This window comes from Ictalurus furcatus, chromosome 25 (genome assembly GCF_023375685.1).
Source record: "Ictalurus furcatus strain D&B chromosome 25, Billie_1.0, whole genome shotgun sequence".
NCBI classification, from domain to species: Eukaryota; Metazoa; Chordata; class Actinopteri; order Siluriformes; family Ictaluridae; genus Ictalurus; species Ictalurus furcatus.
In genome coordinates, this window is record NC_071279.1 from 2,226,155 (window position 1) to 2,250,159 (window position 24,005).

General features: G+C 42.6%; 1 protein-coding gene across 2 annotated transcripts; it reads right to left on the reverse strand.

The window, feature by feature from the left end:
- Positions 1-16,395: 16,395 nt before the first annotated feature.
- allc (allantoicase) lies at positions 16,396-22,638 on the reverse strand. Of its 2 annotated transcripts, none has more exons than XM_053614162.1 (11): positions 22,426-22,638; positions 22,242-22,292; positions 22,005-22,089; positions 21,563-21,682; positions 19,407-19,492; positions 19,193-19,325; positions 18,856-19,011; positions 18,488-18,561; positions 17,346-17,454; positions 17,122-17,249; positions 16,396-16,943 (listed from the first exon to the last, which is right to left on the reverse strand). In XM_053614162.1, exons 1-11 carry the CDS (start codon positions 22,513-22,515, stop codon positions 16,773-16,775), a joined length of 1,203 nt encoding a protein of 400 aa, XP_053470137.1. In that variant the 5' UTR covers positions 22,516-22,638; the 3' UTR covers positions 16,396-16,772. The 2 variants fall into 2 exon arrangements, with proteins under 2 accessions (XP_053470137.1, XP_053470136.1); XM_053614161.1 differs by having other exon boundaries at positions 22,005-22,092; positions 22,426-22,637.
- Between the last annotated feature and the right edge of the window lie 1,367 nt (positions 22,639-24,005).

Here is a 24,005-nt window from a genome sequence, read left to right on the forward strand (position 1 = left end):
CTGTATGTTCTAAACTGCAATGCGTTTACACTTTCCTCAGGAGACCTACGACAAACGAACACGTATACTGGTTTGAAATGTACTTGATTTATTGGGTGTAGTGCATGTGTAGTTATTTAAATGAGTCTCTCTTGCCTGCTGGGCCAGTCTTGCTCAAATACTAAGGATTCCATTTCTTTCTATTCTATGGGGTGGGTGGGTGGGGGATAAATAAAAGAAAGAATAGACATGCTTTAGTTATGGGAGTTGTTTGGAAATGCGCCCCACTCAGATGCCATACTCGGAGAGGGAGTGCAGATTGTGTTACGCTGGAAATGAGTTGAGGAGGGGGAGAACACGCAGAGGGGTTTTAACGCCAAACCACGTTAGATAGGGAGCGGTCTGTTGCAGAGAGCGCACAGGATGATGAATTATATATTAAGTTAATCTCAGCATGTCTCATAGGCCTTGATGGTTGCCTGGGGGAAAATAAGCACAGTGTGGCATCGGTGGACAAGCCTGATGTGTTTTCTAGCTCTCCGAGCACTACTTTCACAAGTCTGCAACAACACCTAATGAACACAGCCAAAGGTGAAGGATTGTACTAACACACTCAGTAAGAGGGACGCTGATCAGCCGGGCTAGCTCACATAAACACATACACACACAGGTTTAGTCAATCGGAAATGTTTGTTGAACCGACTGTGCGCCGTATGGAAGGTACACGTGTATGAATGTGAAGAGTTTTCAGAGCTGCTGTAAATACGTCGATATTTCACATAACGCAAGTGCATAATATTATGTTGGGGAATCCGACACGAATCACACCTACACCTGGTTTTGTATTTGGTATTCACTACTGTCATTGCCTCTCTCTCTCTCTCTCTCTCGCTCGCTCTCTGAGACGCACGTGTGATTTACACGATGATTAAAATCCCAATGAGAGGTAAGGGCACCATCATACGGTAGTCACACCGGGCTTTGTGGGTGATATACTGTGCGAGAGACGAGCCATGTGGAGCATCTTAACCATGACACATGGGACTCAGGCTATGTGCCCGTGAGTGTGTGAGTGAATATATGACTTGCCATGATGACTGAACACACTTTTTTGGCCCATCGTCAATCAGACTGTTTTATGAAAGATATCACCAGACCGCCACTGTCACAGTAAATTGCCGGGTCAGTGCTCACGGGCTTGATGGCTTTTGAAGGAGAGACGTGGTAGAGCTGGAGCAGGCCCTAGTCCCGAGGCTCACACACAAAAGACCCTAATATTATAAAAACGAGGCGAGAGTTTGCTCAGGTGGAACGTAGTAACTCAGTGTGCGCTGTCAGTGGCAACCAGCAGGCAGCAGGGCAGCCATAAATTCAGTTTGTTATGAGCAAATAAATGAACGTGTTTGAGCTGGATGACCACAGACGTTTTCATTGAGCAAGGTTAGAGACTGGTCGACAGTAATGTCTCTTTTTCAGAGAAAAGTGGGCAAGGCGAGATGTGACTTCATCTGACTTCACCGCATTTTTCTGCAGGAATGCGTTACTGGCTGTGGTTTAACTTACAGAAATGCAATAAATCTTGCAAAGCAGAGTCCCGAGCACAAATTAACATAACCCTAGACAAATTTTAATATATTTTCAACGAGAGATCCCCAAGGCCTGTGCCATTTGGAACATTTTTTTAAAAAAAAAAGGTCTCTAGTATCCTGAAAGGTTCTTCAGTTTGTTCCTCTGGGAGAACCCTTAAAGCTTTAACAGAGAAGATACAGTGTCTTCAGGATGTAAAGAACTTTTTTTTTTTTTTCTCATGTCATCTCAGGAAGCTTTTCCTCTCCACCGTGGCCTCTGGCTTGTTCATTAGAAATCTAAATCTACAGTCAGAGTTTTGGAAAGCTGGTTGTGCCGATGTTCGAATGTGACAGTGTGGAACTATTGTTAAAAGTGATATACAGATCAAATTGACTTGAATTGAGAACATTTCTTCCTCAGAATGTAGGATTTCGTCGTATTCATCGCCGAGCCCGGGTTTGTTAAAGGTGCGGTGTGTCATTTTTCAGAAGCGTCTCTAAATCTGCAATAATCATATCATTTTAAAGATACCTCAGAACACTTGTGGTTCAGAATGTTGCTATGTAGCGTCTCTGAGACGCTGTAATTGTATCGGGCTTTCGTCGAGATTTTTCAGGCCTGGAAATGAGTTCAGATCCTTCCAGAATAAAGCTGCTCAGCTCTACTATGTTTCTTTAAGAGCAACTTACATCGTTTTAACAGAGGGCGTGAGGTCAGGTGGGAGAATGGGGAGGCTTGTGTATATGTTTGATATAGTTGTAATTTATATCAATATAATAATAGGAATAGAATTGACAGCAAAGAGCTCTAAATGTTACACACTCCTTCTTGTAATCGATCAGTGAGTACTTTGTCAGAGAGCATGCAATCGCAGGTGTGAAGAACTGGGTCGGTGTGGTCCAGAAAGCTCAACAATTCTATCCCTATACTGTCTCAGTTGTCCATACTGTCCCAGTTGTGCGCTTAGTTCCCAGTCACTAGCGTAAAGTCTGTCAGTCCTCAAGCCATAAACAGAGCTCAGACTGCTGGCAGACCCGGGTTAAAGGTGCAGTCCTTTGAAGTCTCTTACCTTGTCTGTTTGTGGACCTAACACGCGATATGTGCCAATATGTCACATCAGAAAGGATCTCTGTGCTGTAACATCTGTGGCAGGAGCCCTTAAAGGACATTGTAGGAATTTCTACGCATAGAATAAAGAAAGTAACTACGACATGTTTTGCTACGTGCTGAGAAGTACTTGACTTCTGTCCAAGGGAAAACCTCCCAGATGCAAAGCGTAGCATTTCACGACAGCTGCCACGAAAAAGTGAACCGTGGTAAAGCTGTGAGTTTACAAGATTCGCTATTAAAAGCGTTATAGCAGTAAAAGAGAATGAACACATGAGTGCTATTTAGTAGTGTCCCATGCAAAACGTGATGCATGTGTTTACGGTCATACTGTGGGTATCAGCTTCATTTTAAATAACAACCCGTTACACTTGTGCAGAACTGGTCATGACGAGGAAGAACAGGTTTGAACACATAAGGGGGAGAAGAAAAAAAACGCACCAAGCATGAATTACATTGGTGACATGAATATCATGTGCTAAATAAATTACGCTGGCACTCCTTCAACCTACACAAATTCATCTCCATTATCCAAGGTGGGTGTGAGGGAACCGGCTGGCACTGCGCTGTTGAGACTGTGTTGGCTCTGCAGCTCCTAATGACTCCGGGAGGAGCGCTGTGAGTAATGAGTGATTGGCTCTTTGATGAACAGCGGGGTAATTCTGTAAGCCGTCACGCCGTCACCCAGAGGAATAGCAGCGGCTGCAGCCCTCAACAGGGCCTGAGCGTGATTAAAGTTGACCTTGAGTGTGAAGTGAGAGAGTGAGAGAGAGAGAGAGAGAGAGAGAGGCGCTCTGATCTGTGCCAGAAAACAGCGGTGGAAAAGACTAAAGTAAATCGATGGAGGTCAACAAATGGAGATTTCATTTTTTTCATCACTGATTCCTATTGAAAAGGGATGGCATGAGCGACCGATCAGGCTTCCCTGTGCGGTATTGACAGACTGTGAGTTATTAACGGAGGGGAAATGCTCATCGGTCTGGTAGATCAGTCAGTATCATTAAATGTGGATACAAACAGAAAATTAGGTGAACCGCTAACCTTGCGCACCGATCTACCTGACGTACATGTAAACTCAGGTCACTGGTGGATGGGGGACAGGAGTTTTGATCTTCGTATGGCGAAGAGAACTAGTGAGATTTGTTCATCCCTACTCAAAGTGAATAACAATTCACAAGGGTATGAATGACCTTGTTTAGTAACTTGTATACAAGCCGATGTTGCTGCTTCACAGCTCCAGGGTCCCTGGCGCAATCCTAAACTTGGGTTGCTGCACGTGTGGAGCTTTACGTGTCCATGTGGGTTCCCTCTAGGTTCTCTGGTTTCCTCCCACCTCCCGTGTACTTTCGTTCTTCACTCTGTTGATGACTTGTTTGAACTAGTCAGCACTATTCATATACTGTATATTCTCAATATATTGACCACATAAAAAAATAACTATGTCTATATTATCCTTGTCTAACGTATTTTTCTTGTCTGTTGTATTATTATTATTATTATTATTATTATTATTTAAATGAGATCTGTGATCTTTTGCCCAGATTGGAAAACTCCTGCCGTTGTAGCTCTACTCAAGAAAACCAGGCAGACCTCAGAGGCGTGAACTGCACGTTGGTCATTTCAATAATCTGTAAAGAACCTGCATAGCGCAAATCTCGACATGGAAATAATATCCCTGAATGTATTGGCTAGATCATTGGAATTTAAGTTGCCGACTGTAAAGAAGAATCCCTGTGAGCAAGTTCTGGTTGACGTCGTTTGAGTCGGCCGTGTTGAGAGATATAGACTGTGGAGAGACTCGGTCGGTTGAAGCACCAGAGCTGCACTGTTCCTTCTCCACTACTTTGGTCCCAAACTAGAAGCACAACCTACGAAAGCGCCAGCACTGCCAGCAATCCTCAAACATCTCTTAAACTCAACAGCTTTGGATATTGGAGACCTGTTTACACAGCTTGTTTGTCTCCAAAGTGCATGTTTGAGAAGTACCTGATGGATGGGCATGTCCACCTTGAATTGGTGATCTTCTGCTAGCTCCTGCAGTCTCCTTTTTGTGCTTGCCTGGCTCTGAACACACTGCCCTTAGAGGCAAGGCCATTAATCACCATTACTGCTGCCTGCTGCCACTCCATTTACTGGGTCAGGCAGTGAGTGATCCTCTTATGGGCCACTCTGCTCTCTCACACACACACTATTTCACCTTTCTTCACCAATGAAAGGAATCTATGAGCCTGTCGTTCCAGCTTTACATCCACTCACTGTTATTGACTGACATCCAAGTCCCAGTAGACTGACTTCTACTAATCTTTCTGCTCCATGTGCCCTGAAAAGCTGTTACTTCGCTGTCTACTATTGTTCAATACAGAAACAATTCTTTTCAATGCATCTATGGCAACAACAGCGCCTTGTGAGGTGATGTGAGAAAACACGTGAGAAGGTGTGTGATCTGTTCTATATTGCCTCTGGCTACAGTCACAGAGAAGCAGGATTGACACTGATGTTGATGGGTGACGGTATATGTGAATGGCTGAGTGGGTTTAATAGGAATCTCCAGATCAGCAACAGCAGCATGTCACTCAGAAACGGCGATGTGAATGGGGCAGAGGGTTTATGGGAACATAAATTGAACCGCACTGACACGATCACGCACCTTCAGAGATTCAGGCTCACAGAGAAATTGCCTTGTTAACATTCAAAGTAATGTAAATGGCTGGACATCCATCAGCAGTACTACTGATTTTGCACGGTCGTTATGAATTGAAGCATACTGGAGCGGCATGGAAGGTGAATTATAAAAATTCATCATGTGACCTGAGCAATCTCCGGTTTAATGTAGTTATGATGAGATGAACGATTGATGTCAGTCACCAGACTTGGCGTAATGACGCTGGAAGACAGGGAAACAGAGACAGACTTCCCTGATAAGGTTTCGACCGTGCTCCGCAAGTGGTGAATTCATTTACGATCATATTTGAGGTTCAGTCGGGTGTAAATGTTCACTTCGCTGCAGAATTCATGCTAGCTTCTACCTGAGGTCTGGACTGCTAGCCTGTGATGTAGTCTTTGATTGCGCACACACTTACCTCCTTATGACTGGAAGATCTGAAGATATGAATCCACATGAATGCATTTGTAGCTACATTATGGTCGCATTTATCTAGACCGTTATGTTGTTTACTTACATGAATACATGTTCTGTGCTTAGCTAGCTAACTAACTAGCTAGCTATCAAAGGGGTGCCGCATTTCCTCTACAGGGCATTACCCAAAACTCTAAAATAAGAAGGATATATCTTTTAAACCTTACACGAATTACCGCCTTGCTATTGTTGAAATATCCGTTCACACTTGTGTGACAAACGCTATGTAGCTGATGGCGGTCCGGCAAAACTAGGCTTGTCTAGTCTTGTTATTCAAACTGATTTTAACTCGAGATTTAGAGGATATACAAAATGAGCGCTACAAATGCTGAGACCACATACTCTTCAAAATAACTCTTCAAGGGATCTTGGGACTGGTAAGATTTTTTTGCTTTCTTAGCTTCTCGATTCTTTGCTGTCTTAGATTTAATCCCTTTTCTTTGAGGGAACACTCAGTTATATAGCCCTACGAAGAACGTTTTGGGGTTTCCCCGAAGGGATCAGCTGAAGAACGTATAAAAGTTCCTGATGTGACTGTATGTCATTTTACAAAGATTAAACATGTTGGAGAGGCATCAGACCTACATTTTGAGCCATCTGACGCTACGTAGGCTCACTGTAAACACTGTACGGTAATAATAGTATACGGGCAAAGATTCATCTCTCAAAACAAATAAAAACCACCGGAGGCATATTTTCGTTAAGGCCAAGCATATAGACCTCAGCCTCACCAATATACACACTGAGCCTTAAAAATCTGTCCATAATCACTGAAGATTAAGTGGAACTCACAATACATTTGTCCTGTATTACATTACACGTGACACATACAGAATATTATATAAGAAAGCAGGGTGCGGTGTTGAGCCCATAATCGCACAGATGTCCATATGACCCATGTGACCCTAGGAAAAAAAAATGGTGCTTTAGACTCACACTGCTAAGTGCCTTACCCCAGTTCTCAACGTTTCTGCTAATTCAGATATCAATATAAGCTCTGGTCTTAGGTCACGATCCCTCCCTGCCATATTCAATATACACATTACATCTGATCTGTCCCTGCAGAAAACACTCTCCCTATAAACACCATCTACAGACACCGCATCTATCTCACACAGGTTGCCTGGAAAGAGCTAAACTGTGGACATGTCCTTTAGAACTTACTCGAAGTAATCAAACGTAATGTATCAGACACTCAAAAGTAACCCAACCTGCATATAACAGCATTACAGGATAATGGACAGTCGGAAATTGCCTCTAACTGAGCAGGATAGCTACGATACTGCATGAGAAAGCAGTGACATATAGCAGGCATCACAGTTTAATGTAAATTAATGACATTCATTGCCAGCTTGTGTTTTTCGTAGCACACACCGAGTCTGGTTCCAATACGTCTCGTGCTCAGCCAATCAATCACGAGCAAACACTGCAAACTAATCATTTATTGATGGCACGGAGCAGCCATGAATTTCTAATGGCATTCGTCTTATTTAACAGTGCAGATCAGAGAGGAAATCCAAACAAGCTAGAAGAAAGGATGAGGGGAAAAACACAGTATCATTCTTGGGAATATCATTCTTTTTGACAGCCAGCCGACACGAATTGATGAGGAAGGTTATCAAGTGAAAGACAAGGGCAAGGTGAGGGGTGAAAAGTGTGTTGTAAGTTTGTGAGAGGACTACAGGGTGTCCAAAAAGTCTCCATACATAGGGACGATTAACGAGTTTTAGCGAAACGTCTTCCATGTTGTTGTTTTTTTCCCCCCCAGATAGACTTTAAGAACGCCTTTGACACAAGAAGAACGTATTGAAATTTGAACTTGTCGAATTTATTGAAAGGGTAGGGTCTTGAGATCTCATTTTCAAGAGGGCCTAAAGACACAAGATACAAACTTATAAAGACAAGTAGAGATAAAGATGCTACGGCAAGGGCTTTGAATTTGATATCTGCTGCACCAGGAAACCAGTGGAGTGACCTCGGTCGGGGGGGTTAATTCATGAGGTTACGGACCACACCGGCAGCAGAATTCAGAATACTCTTTAGAGGTGATATCTCATATGAAGGGAACCAGCAAGAATTGAGTCGCAGTCTAGAAATAAACAGGGCTTGTACAGGGCGTACGCCAAGATTCTTCGCTGTATGTGCTGGGGTGGACAGCAGTGGCAAAGGGCAGTTCTTCATCAGTAAGTATATCAGTTCATTTTTCTCAAGGTTGATGAGTTCTCATCCAGGAAGAAATGTCAGATATATTCTGAGCAACTTGGGAGGTGGATGGAGGAAAAGAGAAGTCGTGTGATCATAGGTGATAAGAGAAGCCATGAGACCTGATCACTACGCCCTGTAATTTAGGATGGAATTAGAACAAGAGTGGAGCAAGTACTGACCCCTGAGGGACTCCTGTAATAAGGCTGTGAAATTATAAAACTGAACCTCTTCAAGCTACATGGTAGGGTCAATCCTGTAGGTACAATGAGCACTAAGTGCATAAGACTGGAGCTGAGGATACAGACAGGTCAAGAAGGACGACAGGACACAGAATTCTCTCCGGCTTTGTGTGAAACTTCAGTGACTGCAAGCAGGGCAGTCTCGGTAGAATACGTGGACTTGTATACATACTCTTTCGCATCCAAGGGGTCATTTATTTATAACGATATAAAGACAGCCGTGCTAGAACTGCATGTTGCAATAAGAATGGTAGAAGAGGGACAGGTTTGTAGTTAGCGACATTAGTGGGGTCAAGCACGGGCTTCTCAAGGAGAGGTGTCGGTCAAGCAGATTTAAAAATTATTGGTTAAACAAAGACTTTTTCAATAGAGTAGAGAAATATTCACGCAAGATACACGTGCTGATCTGCAACATTTAAAACCTTTATTTTATTTATTTATTTATTTTTGATACACCTGTGTTTTGTTTGCAACTGTTTGAAATCCACGAGGGCGGAGTATTCTTGTGCATTTTTTTTTTTTTTTTGATCGAGACCATTTTTCACAGCCTCGTTTGCACCGTGTTAGTCAGTAACTACGGTCAATTATACAATGAAACTAACAGGAAGCAGTCACAAGTGTGAGGAACGTTAGGATTATAGTAGGTCTAGAAACACATAATCTATATGAAAATTAAATAACCACAAATATCAAATATGTGTTCGAAGGAAGAACTAGGCCTTTGCACTTATGCCTAATGAGACTCTAAATTAGTGCTTTACAAACAGCATTTGCAGCTAGAGGGAAAATCAATTAAGCCTTTACACAACAGGTTCGTAGCTGGTATCAACCGTAAGCCGTGAGCCGCAAAGTCCTAATTAATGTGATCAAGATCTATGCATTTTCCAGTTAGATCCATATGTATATAATACGTCCTGAACATTTATCAATTCAAGTATACCTACATTATTCCTTGGATATTCCTTTAGATGTTCTCCTATTCATTTCTATAAAATGAAGCCCTTTCTTGTATAATCAGAAATGCTAAAACACAGCAGTGTGGATAAGAATAATGATGCTAATTATGTAGAAGCAATGTATACACCTAGCTAGCTTGATGATCTAACGACAAACAGTTATGAATGGATTTCACCACAAGATGGTGACGCTATATAGTGCTGCATGATGCACATTGTATAGTTGAAATGTTTAATGAGCAGAGTTTCCCACGACATTCAACCCACATGGATTGTGTTCTCATTTTGTCTGCCACTGTCAGGAGTCAAATGAGATATGGAGGAACAGTGTCGTGCGAAAATGTTGACACACTTGCAGTAGCAACACATCTGGGAGACATTGAACTGTAGAGTCTTGAAGAACTCTTGCCCCTGTTACAGGATACAGAGGCACTGGCATAACCAGCCAGCATGACTTACACTATACATCACAATTACAGAGAGAGAGATAGAAAGAGAGGGGCTTCACGGCGAGATAAAGAGGAGGTCATGCAGAGGGGACACACACACACACACACACACACACACACACACACATACTAACCAGTCTCATATATGGTGATCACAGTTATCCTGAAGTGATGTAGCAGAGTTTGTTGGTTCTCTGTTGCCCCCTGCTGGACATCACTGGCGAGACAGCTCACATGCTCAGCACAGAGCAACAAATCTAACAGTTCAAGGCAGGTAAATATTCCAGGCATGCATTAGTGGTTACTGGGAAACTCTAGTAGTTCACACACCTCACTGAACTAATAAACTTATATTGCATGGCTTCAAAAAAAAACAAAAAACAAACTGATTGAAACCAGTAATAATACTGAGCTTAACAAATCATGAATTATTTTAATCGTAAGACATACGTATAATGAAACAGCAACAAACATCCCCTTCAATATCATCTCGAAACAACTCATCACTACAGAGTGAAACATACAGAGCACCATATGATCCTGAAAGACCCAGTCCAATTATGATCTGACAAACAGTGCCTGTATAGGCCCTCCATCTGTATTTACATCCCAAATAACACCCTGGAATGGGTTAACAAAGCATGCTAGGCTCGTTTAGATCATAGCAAGCGATAGCAGTTGGGGAAAAGTCTATTTTCTAGTCTGGGTAATGTTGTTGATACCTCAGCTGTAATATTTCATGCTAATAATATATCAGATCGTTTCCACTGACCTTTTCTCAGGCTAAACAAGCTGAGTCTGCGATTCACTCCTCCTCAGTCATTTCAGCTCAGCCCAAGGAACACTTATCAACCACTTTATGAAGCTCTGCACTAGTGAGAACATGTGTACGTGTATGTGTATGTGTGTGTGTGGGGGGGGTGCATGAGTGAGCATCATTCCCTGTAATTAATCACAATACAGCTTATTTAGCTGCAGAGAAACGAGGGATGTATGGCGCTGTCTCAATCACCACATGGTTGATCTGTTCAAGGACATCTGAAGACACGCATACGATTAAAAAACGACGCAAACAACGTAGGATCGTATCCTGCTGATACGTACGTTAACGCCGTCTTAACTTCGAGCGCATGTATCGTTCTCCGACTATACAGGAATACGCGCGTCTTCTTCGTTGCACGTGGAGAATCATTTAAGCCGCGTTCGCACATTGCACCTTGTTACTTCAATTGAACTACATTGTGACAGTTTCATAAAAAAATTTTTTTACACTGCAGGGATTCTCAGCTTAATGAAGACGACTGTAAAGAGCCAAAATCTTAATCAGATTCACAGCTTATCCTCCCACCAGGCACTGAGTGAGAAATATGAATAAACCATAAAGCACACAATGAGAGTGTATGCAGCACCCTGCCAAGCTTGTCTGCCAGCTTGAGATCATTCTGATCCAGCGGCTGGCCATAAAAGAAACTATTATTACATCAGGAGGCATTCAACAACCCAGCTTATCACCTTGGAGGTTTTCAATTAATGAGCTAAATGGGTTGTATTATAATAGCCTGCCTACTGATCCTACTAACCACTAAGAGTCTTACAAATTATATATCTGTATATAATTATTACATTCGAAACCTGATATAAATTACTCAGAGCTTCATCATTTCAAGCCTTTATTTATTTATTCACTTGTCTATCTAAAATGCCTTCTCACCTGCTGTATACATCGTTATTATTCCCCATACTGGGAATGAATAGAACTGAAATTTATTCGTACTTGGGATGCAAAATACTGTCTTAAAAATACAACGCCGTGTGTAGTGGGATATTGTGCAAGTCATAAAGATAAGCCCCTACCTGATGGATGAAGCAGATGGAAACCTATACCTTTACGCGTCCTGTTCCAGGAGTTCCAGTAAAGGTCCCGTATGCAGACATTTAGGTCTAATTACGCAGGCATTTGAAAGGAAAGGCATCTCGTCAGTTTGGCATCATCATCATCATCATCGTGAGATATGACATCATTAAGAATGGACAGTTACATTTGCACAGATATTTATTCATTCGTTAATTCATTGATCTTACGTAACGGCTTTATCCTGCAGTGGTTCCAAACATAGCCTATCCTATGCTAAACGGGAATATACTGAAGTGGGACCGTATTCCATCGCAGGACACACATTCGCACACTCAACGAGAGGGAAATTATAATAGTAAATGGTCTGCACTTGTATAGTGCTTTTATCCAAAGCGCTTTACACTGTGTTTCATTCACCCATTCACACACACACACACTCATACACCAATGGTAGCAGAGATGCTATGCTAGGCGCTAACTTGCCATCAGGAGTAATTTGGGGTTCAGTGTCTCGCCCAAGGACACTTCGGTATGTGGAGTCACGTGGGCCGGGAATCGAACCGCCGACCCTATGATTAGCGGACGACCCGCTCTACCACCTGATCCGCAGCCGCCCCAGATTAGACTACCCAATCCACCATGCAGTATGTTTTTGGAAGGAAAGGAACCCAGAGGAAACCCAATGGACACAAGGAGAACATGTGAAACTCCGCACAGTAACCCGAGCTCGATGTCGTCCCTGGAGCTGTGAGGTGGGGATACCGCCCACTGTGCTGTCCAGTCTAAGCACAAAGGTACTAAACACAAAAAATGTAACTTTCCTCCTGTTACAAGTGCTTGAGAGTTGATAGCAGAAAAGCAGGAAGAGAGAACACACACACACACACACACACACACACACATTTACTCCTAGAACACACAAGGGTCTATGTGGAAACAATAAATGATAGAAATATAAGGCAAGGGGTTAAGAGGGGGAGCGCAAAAATTGTATGGATAGATCATTCATAGCTTGGGAAAATGGTGACAACAATAATGATGTAGTACACTGTTTTGATGAGAAATGATGTCGTTTAGTCCCAGAGAAGGAAAAGACATTTGTAAGGCATTTAAGAGTGGAGCAGTGAGGAAGAGAAATGCTTTCATTTCAAAATTGTAAAATGTTTCCCTTCGGTCAAAGCAACTGTTGTGCCAGGAAATAATCGGGTGTTATGACTCCAAAACTGACACACAAGGAATACTAAAGATATCAACTATATGGCCAAAGGTGTGGGGGCACCTGACTATAACACTCGTGCGCTTCTTGAACATCCCGTTCCAGAGTTATTCTCCTGGGGTGGGAGTCGGTGCTCCACTTCATCCCAAAGGTGTTCAGTGGGGTTGAGGTAAGGTCAGGGCTCGGTTCAGGGCACTCGGGCTCTTCCACTCCAACCTTGGCAAAATGTCTTTGTGGAGCTCGCTTTGTGCACAGGGGTATAGTAAGCTACAGCACACAAAGACATTCTATACAATTGTGTGCTTCCAACTTTGTGCCAACAGTTTAGGGAAGAATCACATGCAGGTGTGATAGTCATGTGTCCGTATACTTTTGGACCTATAGTGTAGTATGTACAGTGCTGTGAAAAAAATGTTGTTGTGTAGATCTCGTACTAAACTGTTTCAGAAATTAAATCAAAATGTAAGATAAAACAAAGGCAACCTGAGTAAACATACAGTACAGTTTTTAAATGATAATGTTATTTATTGAAGAAATAAGTTATCCAATACCAACTGGGCCTGTGTGAAAATGTATTTGCCCCCATAGTTACTAATTCCCCAAATCTATGAGTCTGCATTGATAATGGAGATCAGCTGGACGAGACACAACCAGACCTGATTACTGCAAACCCTGTTCAATCACATCAACACTTAAATAGAACTTTCTCAACAGCATGGAGTTGGTTAAAAGGTCTTACTCAGTAACACACTATGGCGGAGTTGAAAGAAATTCCAGAAATGATGAGGAAGAAGGTGAATGAAATACACCAGTCTGGGAAGGGTTACAAAGCTATTTCAAAGGCTCTGGGACTCCAAAGAACCACAGCGAGAGCCGTGATCTCCAAATGGAAAAACTCGGCACGGTAGTGAACCTTCCCAGAAGTGACCGACCTTCCAAAATTCCTCCAAGAGCACAGCGACGACTCATCCAGGAAGTCACACAAGAGCCGAGGACAACATCAAAGGACCTACAGGTCACTCTTGCATCAATAAACGTCACTGATTATGACTCCACTGTCAGAAAGACACTGGGGGGAAAATGGCTCCATGGAAGAGTGGTGAGGTGAAAACCACCGCTAACCCAGAAGAACATTAAGACTCGTCTGAATTTTGCCAAAACACACCTTATGATCCTCAAACCTTTTGGGAGAATGTTCTGTGGACTGATGAGTCGAAAGTGGAACTGTTTGGAAGACAGGGGTCCCGTTACATCTGGAGTAAACCAAACACAGAATTCCACAAAAAGACCTATGGCCAGTGTACCTGCGGTCAAGCATGGTGGAGGCAGTGTGATGGTGTGGGGATGCTTTGCTGCTTCAGGTTCTGGGCAACTTGCAGTAATTGAGAGAAACATGAATTCTGCTCTCTACCAGAAAATCCTAAAGGAGAATGTCACCTGCGTGAAGTTGCCCCCCAACGCAAAACATCTGTAAAATAGTCTCAATCGTTTGTGCTCCGTTTATAACAACAGTGATCCCAAGAACAGTACCCTAGCAACCCCCAACCAACCCCTTCCCCTCTTCCCAACCCCAATATTTCTACAGCTACTCAGGAGTTTCCCCAACAACCTCCAACTTGCAATGTCCATTTCCAAATCTGACCCGTGGCTGAAGGGAACATCCACCTTCAAAATTAATTTGGTCTCAAAACATACACACACCGTCCACTTTAATAGGAACACCTGTGCAGCGCATTCATGTAGTTATCTAATCAGCCAATCATGTGACAGCAGCGAACCACGCCCACCCCCACCACCTCCTGATGTTTGGTGCAAACATTTTTTTTAAATTCTATATACTGAACAAACAAACAGGCAACTGTATATCAAACTGTAGTAAAAAAGTTCTGCTCATGTAATAGCATTCTTACTTGAAGTTAGGAGAAGAGATGCTCTTACAAATCCCAGCACCACCAAGCTACCACTGCTGGGCCCTTGATCAAGGCCCTTAACCCTCAACGGCTCAGCTGTATATGAGATATATGCAAACATGTACACACAGTTCTACATTTTGATGTTCTCAACTTCCAAAGTCCCTAAAAGACACGCCAACATTTCCACACAGACACACCCCCATGTCCAAATATGGACGCAAAGGTATGTCCTCTCAGGTCTGTGATCTTCAGACAGACTTTACTGTTGTACCTCGGTGTCCTTGTTGTGCCGAGACTTGTCCAAAGGGAACTTCTTGATCTCGGAAGCCGCTGGTTGACTTGCGCCTTCTTGTTTTCTTCTTCTTCTTCTGTTTAACCTCCTCAGTCAGATTCTCAACCTTTTTTTTTTTTTTTTTTTTTTACAACATCAGCCCACGTTAAAGGTGTAGGAGTTGGGACTGTGGATGTCTCTGCCTTCTCACCCAATGTGGGAGGTGTAGGAGTAGGGGCTGTGGATGGCTGTGGATGAGGAAGCTAAAGTCCGCTCTCAACTCCCTAAATTGAAACTCGATCGCGACTGGATTATGCAGCGAGACGACGATCCAAAGCGTAGGAGTAAACCCTAGTCCTAGAAGAACGTGAAAGACTGATCTCCAGTTATCAGAAGCGTTCCGTTACAGTTATTCCTGCTAAAGATGGCACAACCAGATTTTAATTTTAAGGGGGCATTTAGTTTTTCACATATGCGATAGGTGTTGGAGAACTTTTTTTTTTTTGCTTCAGTAAAATAAATAAAAAAAACTGTACTCCACGTGTACTCAGGTTGTCTTTGTTTTATGTCGTGTTTCGTATGAGAGATACACAAAAACAAGAAGAAATCATACTTTTTCATCATGATACATTCCTATCATGTCATAATGCATCATACACAGTGTTATAATTGTTTATGAAAACGCATGACGCTTTATAGCTAAAGCATAGAATCGTGAACGTGACGGCGATGATGACGATAAAACGTATTCATAACACGTGATACCGCGAAGCGCCACTTTGCCTAGTGCGATATGAGAAAATATAAAGCCTTGTGAAAGCATTGTAACGTGGTTATGAATGTATATAAGTCATTATACATATGGCGACTACAGAAAGTGTTACCACAATCTCATATCTCATATAAGCAACAGTTTACCGCATTCTTTAAGCTGCAGAAATAGTGTTACATGACCCTAACTTGTCCTAAATTTCAGTGTGCATTTCCCGAAGTGAAATAAGACAGCTATATCCTCTCTCTCTCTCTCTCTCTCTCTCTCTCTCTCTCTCTCAGCCAGCCCATATGGAAAGAATCAAATCTGAATTGTAAACTCCAGCAAAAGCAGGAACTCTGTATTGACTTGATAGTGCATGACTTGGGTAAAATCCTTCTCCATCGTCCTGACGCTATTATCCTGTTATGGACCGCTGGCTTAATCTGCACCAAGACAGGACAGATGTGATAACAAAGAAACTCTAGGAAAAACTCTGCAAGTAGACCGTCAGTATATAAAGGGGCACGGTATATACAGCGAAGCCTACTTTAAATTTCCTTCACATTGCGGTGCTGGAATAAGGCGTAAGGGATAGGATTTAAAACAGGCTAAAGTCTTACATCGATGTCTGTGTTGGAAACTTTATCAAGAAACTTTATCCACGCGCTTTATATTCATTCGATTCGTTAACGTGTGACAAGATTCGAAGTGAACAGTGCTAACAAAGTGCTAATAAATCAGTCAGGCAGTATTTATTTTCTTTAATGGCATGTTGTCTTTATTTCAGCCAATTCGATCCTCACTTATCAATTAATAATGCAGCCCGTGTCTTAATATACTGCAGGAAACAAATACTCGATTACGTCCGATTAAGGCAGGAACAAGTGTAATACTATGTTATCTCCGTGCTTAGGTTCCGACGGTCAAAATGGTCTAATTCAATTGATTTCTCTCTGCCACACTCGTTTTAATAGACAAGAATTGCTATGAGGCACAAAACAGATCTCGAGAAACTTCACTTGTGACTTTAATAGGCTTATTCGTCGGTTTTTTTTTTTAATCACACTACCATGTCACCTAAATGGTTCTGTGCGATCAGACCGCTCTGGTGTAGTTTTAAGGGTCAGAGTTTTGAGATTTGATGAGGATTAGTTGAAGCGTTGGAGATGATGTGACCCCAGAGTCTGAGCCGGCTGACCCCTCCATCAGGAGCAATTACGAGCCTCACATGACTTACACGCCCACACTGCAGCACACACTCTCCAGAGTACAAGTGCCTGTAGTGAGGCTTCAGCTGAACAAAGGGAGGGGAAAAAAAAAAGAAGAGAGAAATCATACTCACAAGGAGAAAGTGGATGGATATTTAACACCAATTCCAATATCGAAGCTTCCACACTGCATGTAAAAGGTATCAAGTTATATAGTTTATAAAGCAATATGAGACATGCGCACTGTCAAGACACATGGCGTACTTTCCGAGGAAGAAGAAGGATTTTCCACGTGGGACCTTTGTCACTAATCCACTTGTGCTTTATATAGGTTTGTTCCTCCTCTGGGGTTAAACAACACGCCTCAATTTTACACCAGTCAGGAAAATTACCTAAATGATGTAAGAGAATATGAAAATGCAATATCTGCTACTATGATTTATGTAACGCTGATGTAATAGTAACATCCATCTGCTCACTTGGTGTACCTTTAAAATGATTGGTGTCTATTTCAATTCTGCTGATCACACCAGGATGTCCAAGTCTGAAGACGGCCCACTCAAATCCAGGGACCTGCAAGATGCCCTTCTTGTCCATCTGAGTGAGAATATAGCATACTGTAAGGTCAGTGAAATTACTCTTGCTGCTTCCGGAGTGGGCTGGCTAATCTTTATTGGTGCTGTAAGTCACGACGGTAGGAGCAGAATGAATTCAGAAGTCTACAGAAACTTTCCGTCCGGCAATATACAGAGAAACGCATCCAGTCTAATTGAGAGGACTTCATCATGCAGCAAGACAACGACCCAAAACACAACGAAGGACTTCAAAGTGGAAGGTTTTACACTGGCCAAGTCAATCACTAGACCTTAACCCAATTGAGCATGCATTTCACCTCCTGAAGAGAAGACTTCAAGAAGGGAGACCCCACCCCCCACCCCGTTCCTATACATTTGTTCACCTAAAAACTTGGGTGTGCCATGTTGTACGTCGTTTAACACATACAGGCGTAAATGTAAGGAAACGACAGCTGAAATTCTGATCTGACGTCTCAGTCATCTCTTGATCTCCAACCCAAAAGTTTTCCACGTGTAGCATAAATAAAAGAATCGGCCTCGATGTTCCGATAGTTTCAAAGGGGACTGTACTCGGCACCCGATTTTATTCTCCTTCGATCAACATCATTCATTCATCATGAGTAAATGCTATTTCCTGCTCAGGGTCACAGTGAATACAGAGCCTATCCCAGGAACACAGTATACACCCTAGACGGGATGCTGGTCCACCAAAGAGACCATTCGCACACTCATTCACACCTAGGGGTAATTATAATAATAACAATTATCATCCATCCATCCATCCATCCATCTTCTATACCTCTTACTGCTTCTTCAGGGTCACGGGGAAATCTGGAGCCTATCACAGGGAGCATGGGGAACGAGGCGGGGTACACCCTGGACAGGGTGCACAATCACATACACACTCACACACCCATTCATACACTACGGACACTTTAGACACGCCGATCAGCCTACCATGCATGTCTTTGGACTGGGGGAGGAAACCGGAGTACCCAATAACAATTATTATTATTATTATTATTATTATTATTATTGAAAGAGTATTATTATACTTTCAACACTTTGGGACGATCCAGGCGTCGTGCTGTCTCCCATCCATCAGCCATGTTGTCAGCCCTTCCCAAACCTGCAAAAGTGCAAAAACTTGTACGTTTGCTTCACAGCGTTTGTACGTTGCTACACTATATTATCCATTATCAAGCTCTTAATGTGTTCATAAAGAAGTGTATTCACATCACACTAATGAGCAAAATTGTCTTCTGTTTTATACTGTTTCTGTTTCTGAGCTTCTTCTTGACTTTAGTTGACAAGTGGATCAACCAGAAGAAGAAGAAGAAGAAGAAGAAGAAGAAGAAGAAGAAGAAGAAGAAGCATGTCAAGGTGTTCTCTTTAAACACTAAAAGTCTAATGAATCCAGTACCGATCATGTTGCGTGGGTGACCAAAATGTGCATCGCTGTAGCCCACACACACTCCGCCATTGACCAGTGAGACAAGATCTGTTTCCTCCTGACTGAGTACACTCGACCAGTCTCTTTGTCCAATCCCATACACGCGCAGTCTCGCAATACCTCCATCTGTCAACAGTTGGTAAATTGCATGTAGTCAACAAAAAACATACATCAAATGTCGCCTTTGAATAATGCTGCTTTTTAAATATAGTCATAAGTAATAATTAAGGTACAGTGTGTGCTCCGTGTAATTAGTGTAGGATCATCCTTAAATACGAAGTGATTCGAAATTGAGCGTGCATGTTACCCGGATACATGTTCAGGCGGATGTGGGTGACTCGATAGGGGAAGGTAACACTGAAGAAGTTGTGGCAGGAATCAGAGTATCCAGGCTTCAGCGTCGTCACTGGTACGATCTCCTCCCAGCTCTCGGAGCGGAGCTGTCAATCACACACGTTTGATTTCGACTCCATTTCGTCAGCACTGAGACAGTTTAGATATTAGTCCAAACAACGAATTACCTGTGCCACCGCTTCAAACTGGCTCTCTGAAGCAGCCATGCCTGTTCGATCTCCCTCAAGAACTAAACACGGCACAGACCGTCCTTCTGAATCACACACACGAGGCATAAACGAACTCGATTAGTCTTCTCTTGTGAAAACTGAAATAGTGGAATACTACCGGAATAATCTGCACCGTTTTTGTTTTGTTTTTTACGCTTATTTCAGTATTTCTTTGTTGCTTACTGTCTGTATTTGATTGGCCAAATTCTTTTCAAACATTATACCGGGTCAGTATAATGTGGGTGGGGAAAAAAAAATGCATCGCTACACCCCACCCAATTTCGCTTCAATTTTAGCTGTATACCACCATCTAGTGCACAGGTCTCAAACTCAAGGACCTGTAATAAATCCCCCTGTACAAGTCACATATCTGTACAGCGCCCATCAAAATCGATCCACATCCCATAGGATCTATATACGCCACAGGTGTTACGCTTAATTATTGAAATGAAAGCTGAACACACAAACATACGACGTTATATATTCGCGTTTATTCCATTTGCCCGTAAATATTAGTATTGTATGATACCTCTGAAATGCCCTCAGTGTCGATGGAGAAGTTGATGGAGAGAAAGCATGAGTGCTGAGAGATGGAGGGCAAAAAAAATACTTGCTTAGAAAAAGCATTGACTAAACTGACTCGTGGCCAGGCGTGGAAAATACATGAGTAATTACTAAATACGAAGTATTTCGTCAATGTCCAAAGTGTCCGTAGTGTATGAATGGGTGTGTGAGTGTGTATGTGATTGTGCACCCTGTCCAGGGTGTACCCCGCCTTGTTCCCCATGCTCCCTGGGATAGTCTCCAGGTTTCCCCGTGACCCTAAAAAGGATAAAGCGGTATAGAAGATGGATGGATGGAAGTATTTCGTCAATACACTCAAGTATTATTTTGGTGTATTTATATTTTGTATGAGTATTTTTCAAATTGAACACTCTTTACTTTATTACATTTTTATTGATACCTTCAGCATGCGTGTTACAAATCTTCTCTCATCTAGCCAATCGAACCAATTCGTCCATGTAGAATAAAACTACTAATAATCATGCCCATTCATCATCTGCCGTGACATTTCCGTGCTATAAGTGAACGCCGTAGCTATCCGTGTTTGTCTGATGATGAATAAGCCACCAGACTGCAGTGTTGAACGGGACGACGAGACCCCCTGGCTCTACCTCAGCGAAATGTCAATATAAAGAGAGCTGTCTTCTTCTTTGCCGCCCTAAACGGCATGAATTTGGTAAAGCACATCGAGGTATGGTTCACTAATTTTGGTTACAGTGGTGCTTGAAAGTTTGTGAACCCTTTTGTGAAGACTTTTCTATACAGCTGCATGAATATGACCTAAAACACCATGGGGGTTTCAAGTCCTGACAGATGATCAAGACGACCCAGTTAAACACGTGAACACCGAAAATATTATCCTCGGCCATTTATTTATTGAAAATGATCCCAAATCGAATATCCCTGAGAGGCAAAAGTATGTGAACCTCTAGGATTAGCGGTTTAAGTTGAGAGTGAAATCAGAGTCAGGTGTTTTCAATCAATGGGGTGACGATCAGGTGCGAGTGAGCGCCCTTTATTTTGTTGTTGTTTAAAGAGCAGGGATCTATCAGAGTCTGATCTTCACAACACACGTTTGTGGAACTGTATCAAAGGAGATTTGTGAGGACCTCAGAAAAAAATGTTGCTGATGCTCATCAGGCGTCGTCTCTACAGTGTATTGACCGTCGTTAGTGAATGGGTGTGCGATTGTGCCCTTTATGGGTTGGCACCCTGTCCAGGGTGTCCCCCAGCTTGTCCCCCCGGATAGGCTCCAGGCTCGCCGTGACCCTGTGTAGGATAAGCGGTACAGAGAATGGATGGATTTGGCTCTTTGAGGGGTGCCAATGCCAACGTGGCACAGGCAAAAACTGAGTGCGCCACATGTGATCTGTTCTCTGGATATTGCTTTTATCCCTACCAAGTGATGCATCTCAAGAATGGGTTTAGTCAGACAGTCATTTTCGTTAAGACACGTGCGTTAAGTCGTACTTTAATGACGTTCACACGTGAATAAATGTAACACTATTTCTTAACTACTCTATCCACAGCTTCTCGTTGCCCATACATACCAAGACAGGCGGCCTGGATAGAAATGGAAGGTGCGTAGTTTCCTGTGAAGAACGACGTGTCCACATCAACGCCATGAACGACTCCAGGAACTCCCAACTGCACAATGCACCAGTCATGACCTTTAGCACAAGACAAAACAAACTGTGCATCTTTCACGAGATCAATACGTGACTTTTAAGCAGACGAGAGTTTTGAGGATTATAAGACCATCCCTCATAGCCAGGTCAGATAGCCTTGTCCGGTTGTAATATTTCAAAGAGCTCTTTTCCTTCCTGTCATTTTATTGATCGCGTGGAGCAGACAGATGAGGGTTCGTCGTGAAGGTGGCCCACACTACGTTACACTACACTACATACACACTCGTCAAAGCCATAAAGTGGATCAATGCCAAGGTTGCAAATTAGAAGATTGGAAGCTGGCCAACTGAGATTTTTCTGATACCTGGTATTCTTTTCCTTCTTGTTTCCCAACCGTCCATCCATTTCCCAAACTCGGTGAAAGCTGAGGCAAGGAACACTGCAGGCCCCTTCTTCAGAGTACAGTTTCAACAATATTCAGTCATAAGAGGAACATCAATTTGGAAGGGGAAAAAAAAAATCAGATTTAAACACGCTTCTTTGCACATAGGCGTTTTAGTTACCGAAACACGCGTGAGTAAGAACGGACCAGACACTCTACCTTCAAGAGGTTTCCAGCAGGAGCAAACCACTCATCCGTAGCGAAAATCACCTAGAGTAACAAACAGAGTAGCAAAAGGAACCATGGGCAACCTCACCAAATCCATGCAGTTGAACGACATTATTCACAGTTATCGAGAGACGCTCAGAGCACAACGTGTGCCGTATTAGTGGTCAGTTTTCACCTTTCCTCCTGCTGTCTCACACGCGAGATTGTTAAACTGCACAAAATCTGGTTGACCGGAGTTCAATTTCACAGCCGATCGGTTTGCCATCCTCAACGTCAAACGCTTCGAAAATTGTAACCAGCCCTCGAGGATTGCCTGAAATAAATGCTTCTTTCTCGTCCTACTGAGTTCTTCGGTTTGGAAAAACTGTGTGTTTACTAAAAAGGTCGAACAGAGCAAAGTACACATTCAGAGCAGCCTCACTGGTGTCGCTTCGGGGTTGTTGTTTTTCTCTCTTTTTAATAAGATACATCAAGCGCCCCTAGTGTGGTATGGACAAGAGAACACTTTACCTAAAGTTTATCTATTAGTTATTTCATTCATTTAACTGTAATATTTTGGCTCGGCGAAGCACAGTACCTGCTTACGTGAAATAATGTGTTACTATAGTCGGGGTTCAGTGGGTGCTATCGTCGACGAAGCATCGTTTACTGGAATATAGTCATTAGCTGTGAAACAATAACAGAATGATCAAATATTTGCTAAACATTGTCCTTGTTGTTCGTTTGTATCGAATACGTAACGCATCCCGCTCGTGAATACACTGCTTAGTGGAATAATCCATCTGAATGGAGGCGGGAAACACATTTTCGAGCACCGGTATGGGACTAACACATGGACGTAATTCAAATTGATATTAAATGATCGCTGCAGGTGAACTGGAAGCAATTTTACAGCTGTCCGAGACTCCTCGAAGTACTCCCGAACACGTCGTTTTAAACCATTACAATAAAAGTAGACGACTGATACGCTGTTTAATATTTATAGCCCAGAAATGTACTACATTAATTGAATTGTACGTCTACGCTTTTACCCCCTTTTTTAAAAAAAAACAAACAAACGCATGAATCTATGAGCGTGTCATATGTCAGCTAACTAGCTAGTAAACTAGCTCAGATTTGCCACAGGAAGAAACGAGTGGGATTTCACTATCTGGGTCTCGATTTGCTCAGTAATGAGGTTTCACTTTACGGTACTGTTCCACATCATTAACACATGGAGAACACTGAAACATCTTAGTCATTAGTAATGTGCAAAGTTCTCTTCATCATAGCCAAACTCTGCTCGTAAAATATTTACTGTTCGTGAAGTAAAATGCATCATTCCGAGGTTACAGGTGCATATAGCAGAACTGTCAAGTTCATGTAAATGTTCAGTGTAATCTAATTATTGACCTTATTGTGAGTACGATAATATTCTGATTAAGGTGTTTACATGAGTCGCTTTTAGAATACTCCTTTCATGTTCAGGTTTTACGTGTTATAGAACGTAGATGGATTAACGTCACACGTCATTACGTCACCGCGCCACGCCGTCCGACGTCCCCTCCAGGATTTCACGTATCGACGTACAGTCGGTCTTCGTTATGGGACCGTGTACAGTTTCGGGTGTTTTTATTTTTAATTTTACGAACGCTTCAAGTGCGGTTAATTATTTGTCGTGCTGTACGTGCTAATAGACGACTGCGTGAAGCCGTGGGCTGCGTCCCAAACCGCGTACTTACCGTCTATATAGTAGCTGAGATACATGTATTTCGC

What these genes read in the sequence shown, in the direction of transcription:
- allc (XM_053614161.1), bottom strand. Translation starts at nt 22,515, where the DNA reads ATGGCAAACCGATCGGCTGTGAAATTGAACTCCGGTCAACCAGATTTT. An exon ending in TCACCCACGCAACATGATCG is followed by an intron (nt 18,562 to 18,855) that starts GTACTGGATTCA and finishes GCACTTTTGCAG; the next exon opens with GTTTGGGAAGGGCTGACAAC. An exon ending in TCCTTCTTCTTCCTCGGAAA is followed by an intron (nt 16,944 to 17,121) that starts GTACGCCATGTG and finishes CCCTTTGTTCAG; the next exon opens with CTGAAGCCTCACTACAGGCA.